At 43.1% G+C, this 24430-nt stretch overlaps 1 protein-coding gene across 5 annotated transcripts in view; it reads right to left on the bottom strand.

Annotated features, from left to right (window-relative positions):
- LOC124037516 (microtubule-associated protein 1B-like) overlaps window positions 1–23503 on the bottom strand; it is a 107884-nt gene extending 84381 nt beyond the window's left edge. For 2 of the 5 annotated variants that reach the window (XM_046352295.1, XM_046352297.1), the window contains exons 1-2: window positions 23268–23502; window positions 6898–6999 (exon numbers count right to left, since the gene is read on the bottom strand). In XM_046352295.1, the coding sequence (XP_046208251.1) occupies window positions 6898–6999; window positions 23268–23475 (310 nt within the window). In that variant the 5' untranslated portion in view covers window positions 23476–23502. Of the gene's footprint in view, window positions 1–6897; window positions 7000–23267 lie in introns of all 5 variants that reach the window. The other 3 variants (XM_046352294.1, XM_046352296.1, XM_046352298.1) reach the window with 2 other exon arrangements.
- Window positions 23504–24430: the final 927 nt, after the last annotated feature.

The raw sequence follows: 24430 nt of genomic DNA, 5'->3' as shown, positions 1-24430 counted from the left end.
GTTAATAAAGAACCAGGCATGGCTACAATACATCATCCCCAACATTATGTTAATAAAGAACCAGGCATGGCTACAATACATCATCCCCAACATTATGTTAATAAAGAACCAGGCATGGCTACAATACATCATCCCCAACATTATGTTAATAAAGAACCAGACATGGCTACAATACATCATCCCCAACATTATGTTAATAAAGAACCAGACATGGCTACAATACATCATCCCCAACGTTATGTTAAAGGACCAGACATGGCTACAATACATCGTCCCCAACGTTATGTTAATAAAGAACCAGACATGGCTACAATACATCGTCCCCAACGTTATGTTAAAGAACCAGACATGGCTACAATACATGTCCCCAACGTTATGTTAAAGGACCAGACATGGCTACAATACATCATCCCCAACGTTATGTTAAAGGACCAGACATGGCTACAATACATAACGTTATGTTAAAGAACCAGACATGGCTACAATACATCATCCCCAACGTTATGTTAAAGGACCAGACATGGCTACAATACATCATCCCCAACGTTATGTTAAAGAACCAGACATGGCTACAATACATCATCCCCAACGTTATGTTAAAGAACCAGACATGGCTACAATACATCATCCCCAACGTTATGTTAATAAAGAACCAGACATGGCTACAATACATCATCCCCAACGTTATGTTAATAAAGAACCAGACATGGCTACAATACATCATCCCCAACGTTATGTTAATAAAGAACCAGACATGGCTACAATACATCATCCCCAATGTTATGTTAATAAAGAACCAGACATGGCTACAATACATCATCCCCAACGTTATGTTAAAGGACCAGACATGGCTACAATACATCGTCCCCAACGTTATGTTAAAGGACCAGACATGGCTACAATACATCATCCCCAACGTTATGTTAAAGAACCAGACATGGCTACAATACATCATCCCCAACGTTATGTTAATAAAGAACCAGACATGGCTACAATACATCGTCCCCAACGTTATGTTAATAAAGAACCAGACATGGCTACAATACATCATCCCCAACGTTATGTTAATAAAGAACCAGACATGGCTACAATACATCATCCCCAACGTTATGTTAAAGGACCAGACATGGCTACAATACATCGTCCCCAACGTTATGTTAAAGGACCAGACATGGCTACAATACATCATCCCCAACCTTATGTTAAAGAACCAGACATGGCTACAATACATCATCCCCAACGTTATGTTAAAGAACCAGACATGGCTACAATACATCATCCCCAACGTTATGTTAATAAAGAACCAGACATGGCTACAATACATCATCCCCAACGTTATGTTAATAAAGAACCAGACATGTCTACAATACATCATCCCCAACGTTATGTTAATAAAGAACCAGACATGGCTACAATACATCATCCCCAACGTTATGTTAATAAAGAACCAGACATGGCTACAATACATCATCCCCAACGTTATGTTAAAGAACCAGACATGGCTACAATACATCATCCCCAACGTTATGTTAATAAAGGACCAGACATGGCTACAATACATCATCCCCAACGTTATGTTAAAGAACCAGACATGGCTACAATACATCATCCCCAACGTTATGTTAAAGAACCAGACATGGCTACAATACATCATCCCCAACGTTATGTTAAAGAACCAGACATGGCTACAATACATCATCCCCAACGTTATGTTAAAGAACCAGACATGGCTACAATACATCGTCCCCAACGTTATGTTAAAGAACCAGACATGGCTACAATACATCATCCCCAACGTTATGTTAATAAAGAACCAGACATGGCTACAATACATCGTCCCCAATGTTATGTTAATAAAGAACCAGACATGGCTACAATACATCGTCCCCAACATTATGTTAATAAAGAACCAGACATGGCTACAATACATCATCCCCAACATTATGTTAATAAAGAACCAGACATGTCTACAATACATCATCCCCAACGTTATGTTAATAAAGAACCAGACATGTCTACAATACATCATCCCCAACGTTATGTTAATAAAGAACCAGACATGGCTACAATACATCATCCCCAACGTTATGTTAATAAAGAACCAGACATGGCTACAATACATCATCCCCAACGTTATGTTAAAGAACCAGACATGGCTACAATACATCATCCCCAACGTTATGTTAAAGGACCAGACATGGCTACAATACATCATCCCCAACGTTATGTTAAAGAACCAGACATGGCTACAATACATCATCGCCAACGTTATGTTAATAAAGAACCAGACATGGCTACAATACATCATCCCCAATGTTATGTTAAAGAACCAGACATGGCTACAATACATCATCCCCAACGTTATGTTAAAGAACCAGACATGGCTACAATACATCATCCCCAACGTTATGTTAAAGAACCAGACATGGCTACAATACATCATCCCCAACGTTATGTTAAAGAACCAGACATGGCTACAATACATCATCCCCAACGTTATGTTAAAGAACCAGACATGGCTACAATACATCATCCCCAACGTTATGTTAATAAAGAACCAGACATGGCTACAATACATCGTCCCCAACGTTATGTTAAAGAACCAGACATGGCTACAATACATCGTCCCCAACGTTATGTTAAAGGACCAGACATGGCTACAATACATCATCCCCAACGTTATGTTAAAGAACCAGACATGGCTACAATACATCATCCCCAACGTTATGTTAATAAAGAACCAGACATGGCTACAATACATCATCCCCAACGTTATGTTAAAGAAACAGACATGGCTACAATACATCCCCAACGTTATGTTAATAAAGAACCAGACATGGCTACAATACATCATCCCCAACGTTATGTTAATAAAGAACCAGACATGGCTACAATACATCATCCCCAACGTTATGTTAAAGAAACAGACATGGCTACAATACATCCCCAACGTTATGTTAATAAAGAACCAGACATGGCTACAATACATCCCCAACGTTATGTTAATAAAGAACCAGACATGGCTACAATACATCATCCCCAACGTTATGTTAAAGAAACAGACATGGCTACAATACATCCCCAACGTTATGTTAATAAAGAAACAGACATGGCTACAATACATCCCCAACGTTATGTTAATAAAGAAACAGACATGGCTACAATACATCCCCAACGTTATGTTAATAAAGAACCAGACATGGCTACAATACATCGTCCCCAACGTTATGTTAAAGAAACAGACATGGCTACAATACATCCCCAACGTTATGTTAAAGGACCAGACATGGCTACAATACATCATCCCCAACGTTATGTTAAAGAAACAGACATGGCTACAATACATCATCCCCAACGTTATGTTAATAAAGAACCAGACATGGCTACAATACATCATCCCCAACGTTATGTTAATAAAGAAGCAGACATGGCTACAATACATCATCCCCAACATTATGTTAAAGAACCAGACATGGCTACAATACATCATCCCCAACGTTATGTTAAAGAACCAGACATGGCTACAATACATCATCCCCAACGTTATGTTAATAAAGAACCAGACATGGCTACAATACATCATCCCCAACGTTATGTTAAAGAACCAGACATGGCTACAATACATCATCCCCAACGTTATGTTAATAAAGAACCAGACATGCTACAATACATCATCCCCAACGTTATGTTAAAGAACCAGACATGGCTAAAGAACCAATACATCATCCCCAACGTTATGTTAAAGAACCAGACATGGCTACAATACATCATCCCCAACGTTATGTTAAAGAACCAGACATGGCTACAATACATCATCCCCAACGTTATGTTAAAGAACCAGACATGGCTACAATACATCATCCCCAACGTTATGTTGACATTAATACAAAGAACCAGACATGGCTACAATACATCATCCCCAACGTTATGTTAATAAAGAACCAGACATGGCTACAATACATCATCCCCAACATTATGTTAATAAAGAACCAGACATGGCTACAATACATCATCCCCAACGTTATGTTAATAAAGAAGCAGACATGGCTACAATACATCATCCCCAACGTTATGTTAATAAAGAACCAGGCATGGCTACAATACATCACACGTTATGTTAATAAAGAACCAGACATGGCTACAATACATCATCCCCAACGTTATGTTAAAGAACCAGACATGGTTACATCATCCCCAACATTATGTTAATAAAGAACCAGACATGGCTACAATACATCATCCCCAACGTTATGTTAATAAAGAACCAGGCATGGCTACAATACATCATCCCCAACATTATGTTAATAAAGAACCAGGCATGGCTACAATACATCATCCCCAACATTATGTTAATAAAGAACCAGACATGGCTACAATACATCATCCCCAACATTATGTTAATAAAGAACCAGACATGGCTACAATACATCATCCCCAACATTATGTTAATAAAGAACCAGGCATGGCTACAATACATCATCCCCAACATTATGTTAATAAAGAACCAGACATGGCTACAATACATCATCCCCAACGTTATGTTAATAAAGAACCAGACATGTTCTTTATAAATGTTGCTAGTTCGAATCCCCTAGCCAGCAAGGTGAAAAATCTGTCGATGTGCCCTTGAGCAAGGCACTTCACCCTAATTTCTCTAGGATCGCCGGTGATAATGACTGACACTGGCTGGGACCCCACTCTCTCTGAGGGTGTTTCATGGAGAATTGGGATAAGCAAAAAACACATTTCCAATTCACACATGAATATTAACACAGACTTGTAGATGTGTGAAATAAGACAAATATAACAATATATAACAATATAACAACCCACCTAAATATTATTATTATTATTCCTTTAGCCAGTCATAGATAGTACAGTGGCTACTCAACTACAGAGAACTCAACTACAGAGATATTCAACTTCAAAGAACTCAACTACAGAGATATTCAACTACAAAGGCTCAACTACAAAAATAACTCAGATACAGAGAACTCAACTACAGAGATAATCTACTACAGAGAACTCAACTACAGAGATAACTACAGAGATAACTACAGAGATAACTACAGAGATAACTACAGAGATAACTACAGAGATAACTACAGAGATAACTACAGAGATAACCAGCTACAGCGATAACTGAACTACAGAGATAATCAACTACAGAGAGAACTCAACTGCGGTGAGTGAAGAGGAACAAATAACCATAACTGCCAAGGAAGGATATAACAAACATCAAACACACCCACGTCAAACCACAACCCCACGACAAATCTTTCTTTTTTTCTTCTTAATGAGGACAAAAACCCTGGCGAAATCAATGAGTTCACCCCTCCCTCCCCTTTTAGCGCAATGGTCCTCGGAAACTGGATCGCTAAGAAAATATCGACTTTAGATCAAAGCTGCCAATACAAGCAGTGCTCAAGGTCTCTGATAGAGGAGAGGGCTTTTATGTAGCACAATGTCAGTGTGTATTTATGACGACACCTTTTAGAGCCACATGGAAAAACCAGGAAGGGACGGTCCAAAATAAATGTTACACCACTAAAAATAATCATTTTTATAAGATGGGACATTCTCTGGATGTGTCTGACTCTTGACAAAATGCTGCGTCATTTCTGCTGGCTTCGATATAGCTCAGCACTTACTGTCAGTGCATTGTTGCAATGTATCCTATAGTTTCATTTGAAAAAATGAAAAGCTGAAATGCCTTGAGTCAATAAGTATTCAAGCCCTTTGTTATGGCCTAAATAAGTTCTGGAGTAAAAAATGTAATAAGTTGCATGGACTCACTCTGTGTGTTCAAAAGCAATTACATTTTTGTCCTGAATATGAAGTGTGATATTTGGGGCAAATCCAACACAACACATTGTTGACTACAACTCTCCATATCTTCAAGCATAGTGGTGGCTGGATCATGTTATGGGTATGCTTGTAATCGTTAAGGACTGGGGAGTTTTTCAGGATACAAAATAAACAGAATGAAGCCAAGCACAGGCAGAATCCTAGAGGAAAACCTGGTTCAGTAAGCTTTCCAACAGACAAGATGAATTCACCTTTCAGCAGGACAATAAACTAAAACACAAGGACAAATATACAGTGGAGTTGTTACCAAGAAGACAGTGAATGTTCCTGAGTGGCCGAATGTTCCTGAGTGGCAGAGTTTTGACTTAAATCTGCTTGAAAATCTATGGAAAGACCTGAAAATCGTTGTCTAGCAATGATCAACAACCAATTTAACAGCGCTTGAAGAATTACAATAATCCATTTTAAATTCAGGCTGTAACACAAACAAAATGTGGATTCATAATACAAAATGTTTATGGACCACGCCGTGTATATCATTAAATAGTTATTTAAAAATAAACCTTACTGTCCTTACAGTCTCAAACCCCAGGTCATCCTAGTATTGTGTTCAACAGCTCATTTTTATCTGATAAAGATACATGAGTACGTTAATAATATTATTATTGTGACTTATCAGTAAAGAAATACATCTTCCCCTCAATCCTGATTGGATTTAGTCACCTGACAAGTCTGGATGGGTGAAAGCATTTGAGTAGTGCTAGAAACATCTCATATGTGTGTGAAGGTGGAAGGACTCTACAGAGTAACTCAACTCACCTTGCACCAGACTACTGTACCTGAAGTAATAAGGGAGACATCATCTTATTTACTCGGACATTAATACTTGTCACTAAGTGTTAAGAGTCTGGGTCTGGTTCTAAACTCCTATGTCATTGTCATTATTTGTTGTGACAAAAAAACATAGGAGTTGGCAAGGTAGAACAAACAGAATCTGGGACCAGGCTAGTTCGAAAAAGGGCCTATTATAGTCCAACGTTGTCCTGTGTGTGTGTGTGTGTGACGTCACAGGACCCAGGTTTGACTGACCTCTAACCTCTGCGGAGAACTGTGCGGAGTGACGCGTCACAAACAGCTGCAGCTGATGGTCCAGGTCACATGACTTGAGGCTGACGTCCCAGGAGCGGATCCCTGGTATAACAAGACAGAAGAGGGTAATGTTACATTAAAGGATAAGTTTAAAAACCTTTACTGTTAAATTGTAATGCATTGTTTACTTTTCTTTAAACCGACACTAATAACTTCAATGGATGTGATGAGGGCAACCGTTCAACAGTGACTCATACTGTACTTAAGTGGCGAGAAACCACTTCAAATGAATTTGTAAAATACTAAACTTCCATTTTAGTATTTCTCATTATCTGCAGATCTTGTACGAGGGCACATGGATAGGAAGTCGGAGAAAGGAAATTGGAAAACAACGTCTTTTAAATCTCTATATCTGTATTATTTTAAATATTTCAGTGTGAATTTTTTTTAAATAAAAGTTGGTCCAGACAGCTATTATGTTTTCTATAATATGGAGAAAAATATATATATATTTTTTTTTTACAAATGTACCGGACCAGAACATTGGTCATTTAGTTAAGGAAGGAGTTTACCTCAAAATAGCTGTCAGAATCATGATGAGATTACAATAATAGGGCATTATAATGGGGGTCACATGCTTATGACAAGGCTTACAATAAAACGGCATCGTAACGCGTTATACATACCTTGATGTCTATTACCGAAACAGACTGATTATTAAGGAGCAACAGGTTTAGTACAAGCTGAACATTTCTTAGCCATGTTCCTGGGGGGGGTCATGCATGCTTATAACAAGTCTTACAATGCATTATAACTGCATCATAACACATTATACCTGGGTTTAAATTAACTTATTACCAGAACAGACACACTGATTTAAAGAGTAAGCAAAACAATTCTCATTCATGTTCCAGTCAATTTCCTCATTTCCAAACCCACAATAGAGAGAGCCTTTGTCAGATTGGATTAGAGTGAAGATTCTCAGAGAGAAACCTGCGTCAGATGTCATTCAACAGGGCCTTTAGCCGCAGGAGAAGCCTGTCTCTGATCCTATTCAACAGGGCCTTTAACCGCAGGAGAAGCCTGTCTCTGATCCTGTTGAACAGGGCATTTAGCAGCAGGAGAAGCCTGTCTCTGATCCTATTCAACAGGGCCTTTAGCCGCAGGAGAAGCCTGTCTCTGATCCTATTCAACAGGGCCTTTAGCAGCAGGAGAAGCCTGTCACTGATCCTATTCAACAGGGCCTTTAGCAGCAGGAGAAGCCTGTATCTGATCCTATTCAACAGGGCATTTAGCCGCAGGAGAAGCCTGTCTCTGATCCTATTCAACAGGGCCTTTAACCGCAGGAGAAGCCTGTCTCTGATCCTATTCAACAGGGCATTTAGCCGCAGGAGAAGCCTGTCTCTGATCCTATTCAACAGGGCCTTTAACCGCAGGAGAAGCCTGTCTCTGATCCTATTCAACAGGGCCTTTAACCGCAGGAGAAGCCTGTCTCTGATCCTATTCAACAGGGCCTTTAGCAGCAGGAGAAGCCTGTCTCTGATCCTATTCAACAGGGCCTTTAACCGCAGGAGAAGCCTGTCTCTGATCCTATTCAACAGGGCCTTTAACCGCAGGAGAAGCCTGTCTCTGATCCTATTCAACAGGGCCTTTAACCGCAGGAGAAGCCTGTCTCTGATCCTATTCAACAGGGCATTTAACCGCAGGAGAAGCCTGTCTCTGATCCTATTGAACAGGGCATTTAGCAGCAGGAGAAGCCTGTCTCTGATCCTATTCAACAGGGCCTTTAGCCGCAGGAGAAGCCTGTCTCTGATCCTATTCAACAGGGCCTTTAGCAGCAGGAGAAGCCTGTCTCTGATCCTATTCAACAGGGCCTTTAGCAGCAGGAGAAGCCTGTCTCTGATCCTATTCAACAGGGCATTTAACCGCAGGAGAAGCCTGTCTCTGATCCTATTCAACAGGGCATTTAACCGCAGGAGAAGCCTGTCTCTGATCCTATTCAACAGGGCATTTAGCAGCAGGAGAAGCCTGTCTCTGATCCTATTCAACAGGGCCTTTAGCAGCAGGAGAAGCCTGTCTCTGATCCTATTCAACAGGGCCTTTAGCAGCAGGAGAAGCCTGTCTCTGATCCTATTCACTGGTGGATACTCTGTCTGTGTCTGGGATAGGAGATGAATATAATTTCCTTTCCTCCACCCCCTTATCCTCCTATCTCCCCATGCCTCAATAAGAAGAGGATGACTGTACTTTGGTTATTTTGTATTTTTTTCCAGCTTCTGTTTTTCTTGAGAGAGAGAGAGAGAGAGAGAGAGAGAGAGAGAGAGAGAGAGAGAGAGAGAGAGAGAGAGAGAGAGAGAGAGAGAGAGAGAGAGAGAGAGAGAGAGAGAGAGAGAGAGAGAGAGAGAGAGAGAGAGAGAGATGTTCCCCGTTGCAGACGAGTACGGTCTATTCTCAGAAATGCTGAGTCACGGATTCTGGTAAAGGCCTCAATGCTCCTTGCTCAAATTGGTATTTTGTGTTTGGACTGACAAAACCCTTCTCAAAGATGTGACAATTGCATCGATCATTATGACAGACATCTTGACATGTTTTGATGTCTAAAATGTAATATCCTGGACGAGAGAGAGAGATCACTCAATAGTCGTAGGAAAACTGTGTTCAGGAGAGCTCTCATACCCCCCCTGCATCCCACTGCTGGCTTGCTTATGAAGCTAAGCAGGTTTGGTTCTGGATGGGAGACCACAAGCTGCTGGAATTGGTGTTGGAGGGCCAGCAGGAGGCACCATTGAAGAGATCCGGAGAAGTGGTTGATTATAAAATCATTACAGTAACTAATTTGCTTATAATTTATGTCATACAAACTTATCAGACACCAATTCACCCAACTAGAAAATTATACTACTAAGTTAGTAATGATCAACTAATTAATACAGAGCAGTCGGGAAGTATTCAGACCCCCTTTTCCACATTTTGTTACATCACAGCCTTGTTCTAAAATGGATTAAATAAAACACGTTCCTCATCAATCTACACACAATACCCAATAATGACAAAGTGAAAACAGGTTATTCGAAAACAGGTTATTCGAACGTGATAGCAACACAACATGGTAACAGCATGATAGCAACACAACATGGCAACAGCATGATAACAACAAAACATGGCAACAGCATGATAGCAACACAACATGGCAACAGCATGATAGCAACACAACATGGCAACAGCATGATAGCAACACAACATGGCAACAGCATGATAGCAACACAACATGGCAACAGCATGATAGCAACACAACATGGCAACAGCATGATAGCAACACAACATGGCAACAGCATGATAGCAACAAAACATGGCAACAGCATGATAGCAACAAAACATGGCAACAGCATGATAGCAACACAACATGGCAACAGCATGATAGCAACACAACATGGCAACAGCATGATAGCAACACAACATGGCAACAGCATGATAGCAACAAAACATGGCAACAGCATGATAGCAACAAAACATGGCAACAGCATGATAGCAACAAAACATGGCAACAGCATGATAGCAACAAAACATGGCAACAGCATGATAGCAACAAAACATGGCAACAGCATGATAGCAACACAACATGGCAACAGCATGATAGCAACACAACATGGCAACAGCATGATAGCAACAAAACATGGCAACAGCATGATAGCAACACAACATGGCAACAGCATGATAGCAACACAACATGGCAACAGCATGATAGCAACACAACATGGCAACAGCATGATAGCAACAAAACATGGCAACAGCATGATAGCAACAAAACATGGCAACAGCATGATAGCAACACAACATGGCAACAGCATGATAGCAACACAACATGGCAACAGCATGATAGCAACACAACATGGCAACAGCATGATAGCAACACAACATGGCAACAGCATGATAGCAACACAACATGGCAACAGCATGATAGCAACACAACATGGCAACAGCATGATAGCAACACAACATGGCAACAGCATGATAGCAACACAACATGGCAACAGCATGATAGCAACACAACATGGCAACAGCATGATAGCAACACAACATGGCAACAGCATGATAGCAACACAACATGGCAACAGCATGATAGCAACACAACATGGCAACAGCATGATAGCAACACAACATGGCAACAGCATGATGGCAACAGCAAGCACAACATGGCAACAGCATGATAGCAACACAACATGGCAACAGCATGATAGCAACACAACATGGCAACAGCATGATAGCAACACAACATGGCAACAGCATGATAGCAACACAACATGGCAACAGCATGATAGCAACACAACATGGCAACAGCATGATAGCAACACAACATGGCAACAGCATGATAGCAACACAACATGGCAACAGCATGATAGCAACACAACATGGCAACAGCATGATAGCAACACAACATGGCAACAGCATGATAGCAACACAACATGGCAACAGCATGATAGCAACACAACATGGCAACAGCATGATAGCAACACAACATGGCAACAGCATGATAGCAACACAACATGGCAACAGCATGATAGCAACACAACATGGCAACAGCATGATAGCAACACAACATGGCAACAGCATGATAGCAACACAACATGGCAACAGCATGATAGCAACAAAACATGGCAACAGCATGATAGCAACACAACATGGCAACAGCATGATAGCAACACAACATGGCAACAGCATGATAGCAACACAACATGGCAACAGCATGATAGCAACACAACATGGCAACAGCATGATAGCAACACAACATGGCAACAGCATGATAGCAACACAACATGGCAACAGCATGATAGCAACACAACATGGCAACAGCATGATAGCAACACAACATGGCAACAGCATGATAGCAACACAACATAGCAACAGCATGATAGCAACAAAACATGGCAACAGCATGATAGCAACACAACATGGAAACAGCATGATAGCAACACAACATGGCAACAGCATGATAGCAACAAAACATGGCAACAGCATGATAGCAACACAACATGGCAACAGCATGATAGCAACACAACATGGCAACAGCATGATAGCAACACAACATGGCAACAGCATGATAGCAACACAACATGGCAACAGCATGATAGCAACACAACATGGCAACAGCATGATAGCAACACAACATGGAAACAGCATGATAGCAACACAACATGGCAACAGCATGATAGCAACACAACATGGCAACAGCATGATAGCAACACAACATGGCAACAGCATGATAGCAACACAACATGGCAACAGCATGATAGCAACAAAACATGGCAACAGCATGATAGCAACAAAACATGGCAACAGCATGATAGCAACACAACATGGCAACAGCATGATAGCAACACAACATGGCAACAGCATGATAGCAACACAACATGGCAACAGCATGATAGCAACACAACATGGCAACAGCATGATAGCAACACAACATGGCAACAGCATGATAGCAACACAACATGGCAACAGCATGATAGCAACACAACATGGCAACAGCATGATAGCAACACAACATGGCAACAGCATGATAGCAACACAAACATGGCAAACAACATGATAGCAACACAACATGGCAACAGCATGATAGCAACACAACATGGCAACAGCATGATAGCAACACAACATGGCAACAGCATGATAGCAACACAACATGGCAACAGCATGATAGCAACACAACATGGCAACAGCATGATAGCAACACAACATGGCAACAGCATGATAGCAACACAACAACATGATAGCAACACAACATGGCAACAGCATGATAGCAACACAACATGGCAACAGCATGATAGCAACACAACATGGCAACAGCATGATAGCAACACAACATGGCAACAGCATGATAGCAACAAACATGGCAACAGCATGATAGCAAGCAACATGGCAACAGCATGATAGCACAACATGGCAACAGCATGATAGCAACACAACATGGCAACAGCATGATAGCAAACATGGCAACATGGCAACAGCATGATAGCAACACAACATGGCAACAGCATGATAGCAACACAACATGGCAACAGCATGATAGCAACACAACATGGCAACAGCATGATAGCAACACAACATGGCAACAGCATGATAGCAACACAACATGGCAACAGCATGATAGCAACACAACATGGCAACAGCATGATAGCAACACAACATGGCAACAGCATGATAGCAACACAACATGGCAACAGCATGATAGCAACACAACATGGCAACAGCATGATAGCAACACAACATGGCAACAGCATGATAGCAACACAACATGGCAACAGCATGATAGCAACACAACATGGAAACAGCATGATAGCAACACAACATGGCAACAGCATGATAGCAACACAACATGGCAACAGCATGATAGCAACACAACATGGCAACAGCATGATAGCAACACAACATGGTAACAGCATGATAGCAACACAAAACATGGCAACAGCATGATAGCAACACAACATGGCAACAGCATGATAGCAACACAACATGGCAACAGCATGATAGCAACACAACATGGCAACAGCACAACTTGCTAGTGGCACAAAACATGGTGTCCATGATTGAGTCTTTAAATGAAGAAATGGAGAAACTGTCCAGTTTGAGTGTTTGTTGCAGCTTGTTCCAGTCGCTAGCTGCAGTGAACTGAAAAGGAAGCGAGCCAGGGATGTGTGTGCTTTGGGGACCTTTAACAGAATGTGACTGGCAGAACAGGTGGTTTATGTGGAGGATGAGGGCTGCAGTAGGTATCTCAGATAGGGGGGAGGCCTAAGTTACCTTCCTTGAGTGACCCAGACAAAGCCCAGACTTGAACCCGTTTCAACATCTCTGGAGAGACCTGAAAATAGCTGTGCAGCGACGTTCACCATCCAACCTGACAGAGCTTAAGAGGATCTGCAGAGAAGAATGGGAGAAACTCCACAAATACAGGTGTGCCAAGCTTGTAGCGTCATACCCAAAAAGACTCAAGGCTGTAATTGCTGCCAAAGGTGCTTCAACAAAGTACTGAGTAAAGGGTCTGAATACTTATGTAAATGTGATATTTCCGTTTTATAATTTGTATAAATTTGCAAAAAATTCAGTTTTTGCTTTGTCATTATGGGGTGTTGTGTGTAGAGTGATGAGCAAAACACATTTGTTAATCCATTAACAAATCAAGGGGTCTGAATAATTTCCGAATGCATTGTACATGCTTAGTAATACCTCAAACATGTTCCGCATCCATCCACGTTCCCCAAGTGTTACCGAATGAATAATGCAGGGCAAGTTCTGCACAGCACCCGTGTAAATCTGTGTGGAGGGAGGACATCACAGTGTCATACAGAAGAGTTCTGCACAGCACCCGTGTAAATCTGTGTGGAGGGAGGACATCACAGTGTCATACAGAAGAGTTCTGCACAGCACCCGTGTAAATCTGTGTGGAGGGACGACATCACAGTGTCATACAGAAGAGTTCTGCACAGCACTCGTGTAAATCTGTGTGGAGGGACGACATCACAGTGTCATACAAAAGAGTTCTGCACAGCACCCGTGTAAATCTGTGTGGAGGGAGGACATCACAGTGTCATACAGAAGAGTTCTGCACAGCACCTGTGTAAATCTGTGTGGAGGGACGACATCACAGTGTCATACAGAAGGTGGTTGAGAAATCCTGTGAGGACGAAGGGCAGAGAATACCAAATGGGGATTCTATGTTCGCATCGTGTCCGAGGGGTGGAGAAAGCTGGGGGAGCCCACATTCTCAATTACACTGACAAGGGGTCATTTTCCCATGATGCTGTCTGCCTCCCGTCTGCCTCTCTGCCTCTAGTTCTGGCTAAGCTACTGTGTGAGCCAGGCTATATATCTTCTCATGACACTTTGTTTTTTGTGGAACATGCCTGTAACCTACATCATAAGCTCAGACAGAACATGTTTCAGACATTTGATAAGTAGGTTATTCCCTATATCACCTTGTGCCTGTTTATTAACATGACATTTGCTGTTCCCTGAACCAGTTTATGTTCAGTGGTGTTAGTGGAGGGTATACGCCGTATCAATGAATAGGGTTGATGGAACAGATCGGAATGTTTCGCCTTAACAGATCGTAATGTTTCGCCTTAACAGATCGTAATGTTTCGCCTTAACAGATCGTAATGTTTCGCCTTAACAGATCGGAATGTTTCGCCTTAACAGATCGGAATGTTTCGCCTTAACAGATCGGAATGTTTCGCCTTAACAGATCGGAATGTTTCGCCTTAACAGATCGGAATGTTTCGCCTTAACAGATCGTAATGTTTCGCCTTAACAGATCGTAATGTTTCGCCTTAACAGATCGTAATGTTTCGCCTTAACAGATCGTAATGTTTCGCCTTAACAGATCGTAATGTTTCGCCTTAACAGATCATAATGTTTCGCCTTAACAGATCGTAATGTTTCGCCTTAACATATCGTAATGTTTCGCCTTAACAGATCGGAATGTTTCGCCTTAATAGATCGGAATGTTTCGCCTTAACAGATCGGAATGTTTCGCCTTAACAGATCGTAATGTTTCGCCTTAACAGATCGTAATGTTTCGCCTTAACAGATCGTAATGTTTCGCCTTAACAGATCGGAATGTTTCGCCTTAACAGATCGGAATGTTTCGCCTTAATAGATCGGAATGTTTCGCCTTAACAGATCGGAATGTTTCGCCTTAACAGATCGGAATGTTTCGCCTTAACAGATCGGAATGTTGATCAACTATTATTTCTTCACATTTTAGGCGCAGAAATGTACACACAATGTTCCAAAGTGCAATGTGCAGGAAAACACTGTTCTAAAATGCACATTTGCACATGCGATCAGTTTCATGGACAGGGGTGGAAATATCTGTTAGAAAGAGGGGGGTGGGGATCGAAAGATGCAACAACTATCATGGGTTGCTAATATGACTGGGATAATGCTGTTAGACAATGAAAGTAAGTTGACAGAAAACCAATAGAACAATAGAACCAATAGAACAGGAGAATGAGGAAGAATGAGGAAGTAATGAGCAATAATGAGGAAGTCTGTATAAAAAAAAAATATTGCCTCCACGTTTCCAAGGTAGGATTTTGGATATGGGCTACTTTGAAGCGATGTAAGACATGCTTCATACCTCATAATATGAAGTAAAACATCCAGGTTTCAAACAATTAAGGAACAGGAAAAATATAGCGATGGTAATGATAGACCTAACTGTTTTCTGGTAGACGGAAATACTAGCCAGCTAGCTAACGTCCACTGATTAGCTGCACTGGAGAAACTATTACACTCAACTGAACGACTTGATTAGTTTAGTGTTAGCTAGCTACATAGCTGTCTTTGCTGTCTTCGTATCATCGTATCCAAGATAATTGTGTTGTTTAGGTTTAGAGTGTGTAGTCTTAGAGTGATTATCTTAATTTACCGAGGTTAGCTAGCCAGCTATTTGTCGTCCTTAACGTAGGTGACTCTGCTAGCTAGCCAACGCTAGCCAACGTCTTCTGTATAGAACTCAACTACCCGGTCGCATTCACAGGTAGTATCACATTTTCACTTCATTTCATTACAGTACAACGGTTTGATTTGTTTGATCGTAGCTAGCTACTTAGCTAGCTACATAGCCGTCTTTGTATCAAAGATAATTGTGTAGTCTAGAGCGATTTTCTAGGTTCGCTAGCCATCTATTGTCGTTCTTTTAACGCAACGTAACGTAAACAACACTGCTAGCTAGCCTGCTAGCCCCGAATAGCAACACTGCAGAAACTATTACACTCAACGGAACGACTTGATTAGTGTAGTGTCAACAACGCACCCACTGCCAGCTGGCCTACTTCAGCAGTACTGTATCATTTTAATCATTTTAGTCAATAAGATTCTTGCTACGTAGCTTAACTTTCTGAACATTCGAGACGTGTAGTCCACTTGTCATTCCAATCTCCTTTGCATTAGCGTAGCCTCTTCTGTAGCCTGTCAACTATGTGTCTGTTTATCCCTGTTCTCTCCTCTCTGCACAGACCATACAAACGCTCCTCACCGCGTGGCCGCGGCCACCCTACTCTGGTGGTCCCAGCGCGCACGACCCACGTGGAGTTCCAGGTCTCCGGTAGCCTCTGGAACTGCCAATCTGCGGTCAACAAGGCAGAGTTCATCTCAGCCTATGCCTCCCTCCAGTCCCTCGACTTCTTGGCACTGACGGAAACATGGATCACCACAGACAACACTGCTACTCCTACTGCTCTCTCTTCGTCCGCCCACGTGTTCTCGCACACCCCGAGAGCGTCTGGTCAGCGGGGTGGTGGCACCGGGATCCTCATCTCTCCCAAGTGGTCATTCTCTCTTTCTCCCCTTACCCATCTGTCTATCGCCTCCTTTGAATTCCATGCTGTCACAGTTACTAGCCCTTTCAAGCTTAACATCCTTATCATTTATCGCCCTCCAGGTTCCCTCGGAGAGTTCATCAATGAGCTTGATGCCTTGATAAGCTCCTTTCCTGAGGACGGCTCACCTCTCACAGTTCTGGGCGACTTTAACCTCCCCACGTCTACCTTTGACTCTTTCCTCTCTGCCTCCTTCTTTCCACTCCTCTCCTCTTTTGACCTCACCCTCTCACCTTCCCCCCTACTCACAAGGCAGGCAATACGCTCGACCTCATCTTTACTAGATGCTGTTCTTCCACTAACCTCATTGCAACTCCCCTCCAAGTCTCCGACCACTGCCTTGTATCCTTTTCCCTCTCGCTCTCATCCAACACCTCCCACACTGCCCCTACTCGGATGGTATCGCGCCGTCCCAACCTTCGCTCTCTCTCCCCCGCTACTCTCTCCTCTTCCATCCTATCATCTCTTCCCTCCGCTCAAACCTTCTCCCACCTATCTCCTGATTCTGCCTCCTCAACCCTCCTCTCCTCCCTCTCTGCATCCCTTGACTCTCTATGTCCCCTATCCTCCAGGCCGGCTCGGTCCTCCCCTCCTGCTCCGTGGCTCGATGACTCATTGCGAGCTCACAGAACAGGGCTCCGGGCAGCCGAGCGGAAATGGAGGAAAACTCGCCTCCCTGCGGACCTGGCATCCTTTCACTCCCTCCTCTCTACATTTTCCTCCTCTGTCTCTGCTGCTAAAGCCACTTTCTACCACGCTAAATTCCAAGCATCTGCCTCTAACCCTAGGAAGCTCTTTGCCACCTTCTCCTCCCTCCTGAATCCTCCGCCCCCTCCCCCCTCCTCCCTCTCTGCAGATGACTTCGTCAACCATTTTGAAAAGAAGGTCGACGACATCCGATCCTCGTTTGCTAAGTCAAACGACACCGCTGGTTCTGCTCACACTGCCCTACCCTGTGCTCTGACCTCTTTCTCCCCTCTCTCTCCAGATGAAATCTCGCGTCTTGTGACGGCCGGCCGCCCAACAACCTGCCCGCTTGACCCTATCCCCTCCTCTCTTCTCCAGACCATTTCCGGAGACCTTCTCCCTTACCTCACCTCGCTCATCAACTCATCCCTGCCCGCTGGCTACGTCCCTTCCGTCTTCAAGAGAGCGAGAGTTGCACCCCTTCTGAAAAAACCTACACTCGATCCCTCCGATGTCAACAATTACAGACCAGTATCCCTTCTTTCTTTTCTCTCCAAAACTCTTGAACGTGCCGTCCTTGGCCAGCTCTCCCGCCATCTCTCTCTGAATGACCTTCTTGATCCAAATCAGTCAGGTTTCAAGACTAGTCATTCAACTGAGACTGCTCTCCTCTGTATCACGGAGGCGCTCCGCACTGCTAAAGCTAACTCTCTCTCCTCTGCTCTCATCCTTCTAGATCTATCGGCTGCCTTCGATACTGTGAACCATCAGATCCTCCTCTCCACCCTCTCCGAGTTGGGCATCTCCGGCGCGGCCCACGCTTGGATTGCGTCCTACCTGACAGGTCGCTCCTACCAGGTGGCGTGGCGAGAATCTGTCTCCTCACCACACGCTCTCACCACTGGTGTCCCCCAGGGCTCTGTTCTTGGCCCTCTCCTATTCTCGCTATACACCAAGTCACTTGGCTCTGTCATAACCTCACATGGTCTCTCTTATCATTGCTATGCAGACGACACACAATTAATCTTCTCCTTTCCCCCTTCTGATGACCAGGTGGCGAATCGCATCTCTGCATGTCTGGCAGACATATCAGTGTGGATGACGGATCACCACCTCAAGCTGAACCTCGGCAAGACGGAGCTGCTCTTCCTCCCGGGGAAGGACTGCCCGTTCCATGATCTCGCCATCACGGTTGACAACTCCATTGTGTCCTCCTCCCAGAGCGCCAAGAACCTTGGCGTGATCCTGGACAACACCCTGTCGTTCTCAACCAACATCAAGGCGGTGGCCCGTTCCTGTAGGTTCATGCTCTACAACATCCGCAGAGTACGACCCTGCCTCACACAGGAAGCGGCGCAGGTCCTAATCCAGGCACTTGTCATCTCCCGTCTGGATTACTGCAACTCGCTGTTGGCTGGGCTCCCTGCCTGTGCCATTAAACCCCTTCAACTCATCCAGAACGCCGCAGCCCGTCTGGTGTTCAACCTTCCCAAGTTCTCTCACGTCACCCCGCTCCTCCGTTCTCTCCACTGGCTTCCAGTTGAAGCTCGCATCCGCTACAAGACCATGGTGCTTGCCTACGGAGCTGTGAGGGGAACGGCACCTCAGTACCTCCAGGCTCTGATCAGGCCCTACACCCAAACAAGGGCACTGCGTTCATCCACCTCTGGCCTGCTCGCCTCCCTACCACTGAGGAAGTACAGCTCCCGCTCAGCCCAGTCAAAACTGTTCGCTGCCCTGGCCCCCCAATGGTGGAACAAACTCCCTCACGACGCCAGGACAGCGGAGTCAATCACCACCTTCCGGAGACACCTGAAACCCCACCTCTTTAAGGAATACCTAGGATAGGATAAGTAATCCCTCTCACCCCACCCCCCCTAAGTTTTAGATGCACTATTGTTAAGTGACTGTCCCACTGGATGTCATAAGGTGAATGCACCAATTTGTAAGTCGCTCTGGATAAGAGCGTCTGCTAAATGACTTAAATGTAAATGTAAAATCCTTCTCTATTAAACGTTAACTAGCTGCAAAGTAGCCTATACCTACCTGCCAGAATGATATCATGTCGTGCCATTAATCCGCTCCCATCACCTCATGTTTCAGCATGATAATGCACGGCATTATGATCTGTACACAATTCCTGGAAGCTGAAAATGTCCCAGTTCTTCCATGGCCTGCATATTCACCAACTCAATATTGTATGTGCTCAATATTTATCCATTGAGCACGTTTAGGATGCTCTGGATTGATGTGTGTTCCAGTTCCCGCCAATATCCAGCAACTTCGAGCAGTCAATGAAGGAGTGAGATAACATTCAACAGACCACAATCAGCTCTATGTGGAGTAGATGTGTCGCGCTGCATGAGGCAAATGGTGGTCACACCAGATACTGACTGGTTTTCTGATCCACACTCCTACCTTTTTTAAAGTTACACTACATGATCAAACATGATCAAACATTGACGCGAGCGAGGGACTTGCTTCCATTCACCCTCAAGAGCATTAGTGAAGTCGGGCGCTGATGTTGAGCGATAAGGCCCGGCTCGTAATCGCCGTTCCAATTCATCCCAAAGGTGTTCGATGGGGTTGAGGTCAGGGCTCTGTGCAGCCCAGTCAAGTTCTTCCATACTGATCTCAACAAACAATTTCTGTATTATGGACCTCGCTTTGTGCACAGGGGCATCTTCATGCTGAAACAGGAAAGGACCTTCCCCAAACTGTTGCCACAAAGTTGGAAGCACAGAATCATCTAGAATGTCATTATATGCTGTAGAGTTAAACATTTCCCTTCACTGGAACTAAGAGGACCTGGGGACTGAACCATGAAAAACAGCCCCAGACCATTATTCCTCCTCCACCAAACTTTACAGTTGGCACTATGCATTGGGACAGGTAGTGTTTTCCTGGCATCGGACTACCAGATGATGAAGCGTGATTCATCACTCCAGAGACAATGTAAACACCTAGCATATTTCACACCATGTAAACAAACACCTAGCACATTTCATTCACACCATGTAAACACCTAACATATTTCACACCATGTAAACCCTAGCATATTTCACACCATGTAAACCCTAGCATATTTCACACCATGTAAACACCTAGCATATTTCACACCATGTAAACACCTAGCATATTTCACACCATGTAAACACCTAGCATATTTCACACCATGTAAACACCTAGCATATTTCACACCATGTAAACACCTAGCATATTTCACACCATGTAAACACCTAGTACATTTCACACCATGTAAACACCTAGCACATTTCATTCACACCATGTAAACACCTAACATATTTCACACCAGGTAAACACCTAGCATATTTCACACCAGGTAAACACCTAGCATATTTCACACCAGGTAAACACCTAGCATATTTCACACCAGGTAAACACCTAGCATATTTCACACCAGGTAAACACCTAGCATATTTCACACCAGGTAAACACCTAGCATATTTCACACCAGGTAAACATCTAGCATATTTCACACCAGGTAAACACCTAGCATATTTCACACCAGGTAAACACCTAGCATATTTCACACCATGTAAACACCTAGCATATTTCACACCAGGTAAACACCTAGCATATTTCACACCAGGTAAACACCTAGCATATTTCACACCAGGTAAACACCTAGCATATTTCACACCAGGTAAACACCTAGCATATTTCACACCAGGTAAACACCTAGCATATTTCACACCAGGTAAACACCTAGCATATTTCACACCAGGTAAACACCTAGCATATTTCACACCATGAATATGTTCCAAATGGCATCCTATTGGACCCTGCTCAAAAGTAGTGCACTATAAAGGGAATATGGTGCCATGTAGGACATAGGTCAGAAAACACTGGACAACACCCTCCATTTGTACCCAACTATCTATCATCCAGCATGCCTTTTTAGCTCATATTGAAGATTTTTCCATACTGTACGTGCAACAATTGGCATAGCCCTGGGCTACCTTGATACAGAAAGAACATGACAGCTATGGTTTTCAACAAGACAACAGCATTACTGTATTTAACTGAACATCATGTTGAATGCTTTAGTGCAACGGATGACTCATTATTAATGAGGGCAATGTCCCAGGAGTTTGGCACAGTGCATTTGTAACAAGCACAAGCAGTTAGTCTACGGATTTTTCCCCTTCGTGGTCAATTTAGGCTTCAATATTGTTGTTGTTTTTGTATCACACCATTGCTGAGAATGTGTGCAACTGTTTTTTTTTCTGTAGCAGGCCCTCTCATGGCAGACTACATGTGACTTATTACAGTCTGGTCTCATAGAGTAGACGTAACATAGTAAATGTATACCCCGGGATTCTCAAATGAGTATGATATGTTACGTTGGTATGGTAACATAAGACAGAAGTTTACTTAAGGCAAAAACAAAAGGAGGGTGGGCGTATAACGCGAACATCTAGCAACCCAAAGGTTGCAGGTTTGAATCTCATCAGGGACAACTTCAGCATTTTAGATAATTAGAAACTTTGCAACTACTTAGCATGGTAGCTAATCTTTCCCCTAACCCTAACCCTTTTAGCTAACCCTTCCCCCTAACCCTCACCTTTAATCCTAACCCTAACCCTAATCCTAACCCCTAGCTAACGTTAGCCAACTAGGAATACGTAACATATCATACGTTCTGCAAATTCGTAACATATTGTACAAATTGCAAATAGTAACATATCATACGAAATGGATGATGGACATCCACAAAATAATACATACCATACGAAATGTAACATGTCTTACTAAATGGAGTGTCTCAGGATTTATGTACAGAATAACACGAAATGCTCTGAGACCAGGTTGGTTAGGATCATGGAAATACATGGGGTAGAAAAAGGCTACATACTATGTTGGAGGTTTTATAAAACAACCATACGTTTTCTGGGAATCCATGAGACTTGCCTGTTTGTGTCCCTAATTGAAAAACTAATATATGTATAGATTTTTTCATCAAAGAATTACAGAATCCCTTGTAATTATCAAACGAATGTGAAACGTGTAGGCAAGGCTCCACAACATTTTCGTTCCACTAAAAAGTGGCGTAGTAGGCTATTCGTTCGTGCAAAACTGCTGATTCAATATGCCTGATGCGTCATTTTTTTTCTCATTAGGAAACCGGCCGAACATTCTTCATATCTTTCAATTGCATCTTATACATTTCAATCCGTTCTATGTCATCATTTTTTATAGGTATATATTGGAGGTTATGCATGCTGGTTTTACAGAATTCGTGTGTAACAGTGAGACTCGTTGAAGTTGCCTACTCACCCCGCTCTAAGTGGTCTCTGGCGCGTTGCAGCTGGTGGTCTGTCGCTATCTCTCCGATCACTATGAGCATGTAGTAGTTCCCTTGGCTGAAAGGGGGTCCTCGGCACCGCTTCTCTCCAAGGTCCTGAATTCGATTCTCGGACCCCAGCCGCGAGATGCTCTCTTCCTCCAGCACTGCCGTGAGCGGACCTCGAGCCGGGATCTCCATGGCAACACCCCAGCGAGCAGACGCCGGGGACGGTTCTATCTCCATGACAACTTCCACAAGCACGGGGTGTGCGGCGGAAAGGTTGGAAGAGGGCTAGCAGGGCTATTAGAACGTTCACTTTTGGAGCCATTTACTTCCATTTGATTGGCCGAAAGGCCCATGTAGCAGGATGATGTCACATATTGAGCTATCGGGCAAGTCCAAAGGGTAGGACCTTGATTTTGGAAACGGTGAGCCCCCACCCAAAACAAATGTATGGTTAGCTTGACATCTCAAAGGTAAATTGTAAATACCAAAATACCAAATGGGCTGACTTCTGCAGCATCTCAAAGTTTATTTTCAGTAGCTTACAGCCTATTCTGAGAACACACACACACACACACACACACACACACACACACACACACACACACACACACACACACACACACACACACACACACACACACACACACACACACACACACACACACACACACACACACACACACACACACACAAAATAACATTTTAGCAGTTTGTCAAAGTGTATTTGTGGTAGCCTGTGCCCAAATTGGCAGATCAAGGTATCAGTATGTTACCAGTCTAATTCCAAAGCCATGGTAAACTTCTGATTCCCCTTCTGAAATTTGCACATTTCTCAGACAGTTTGGTGATGCCAGTCTGAGCCAGTCTGAGTGATGAAAAAAAATGCAACAGAGGGAGGATCTTTGTGGCAGCAAGCTACGCCTATACGCTGTTTTATTTATAATATATATAATGAAACACAGATCGCTGTTATCTCTCTTCCTATCTATCTATCTATCTATCTATCTATCTATATATATATATATATTATCATTAGTATGATATCATATATGTACTGTATATTCACAACGCCAATTAATTGTTTAAAACACACTGTTTTGCAATGAAAACCTACAGTTGCCTCAACAGCACTCTGTAGGATAGCACC

Source organism: Oncorhynchus gorbuscha, linkage group LG06 (assembly GCF_021184085.1).
Source record: "Oncorhynchus gorbuscha isolate QuinsamMale2020 ecotype Even-year linkage group LG06, OgorEven_v1.0, whole genome shotgun sequence".
NCBI classification, from domain to species: Eukaryota; Metazoa; Chordata; class Actinopteri; order Salmoniformes; family Salmonidae; genus Oncorhynchus; species Oncorhynchus gorbuscha.
The sequence above is the reverse complement of the archived record's forward strand: the minus strand, read 5'-3'. Positions and strand labels throughout refer to the sequence as shown.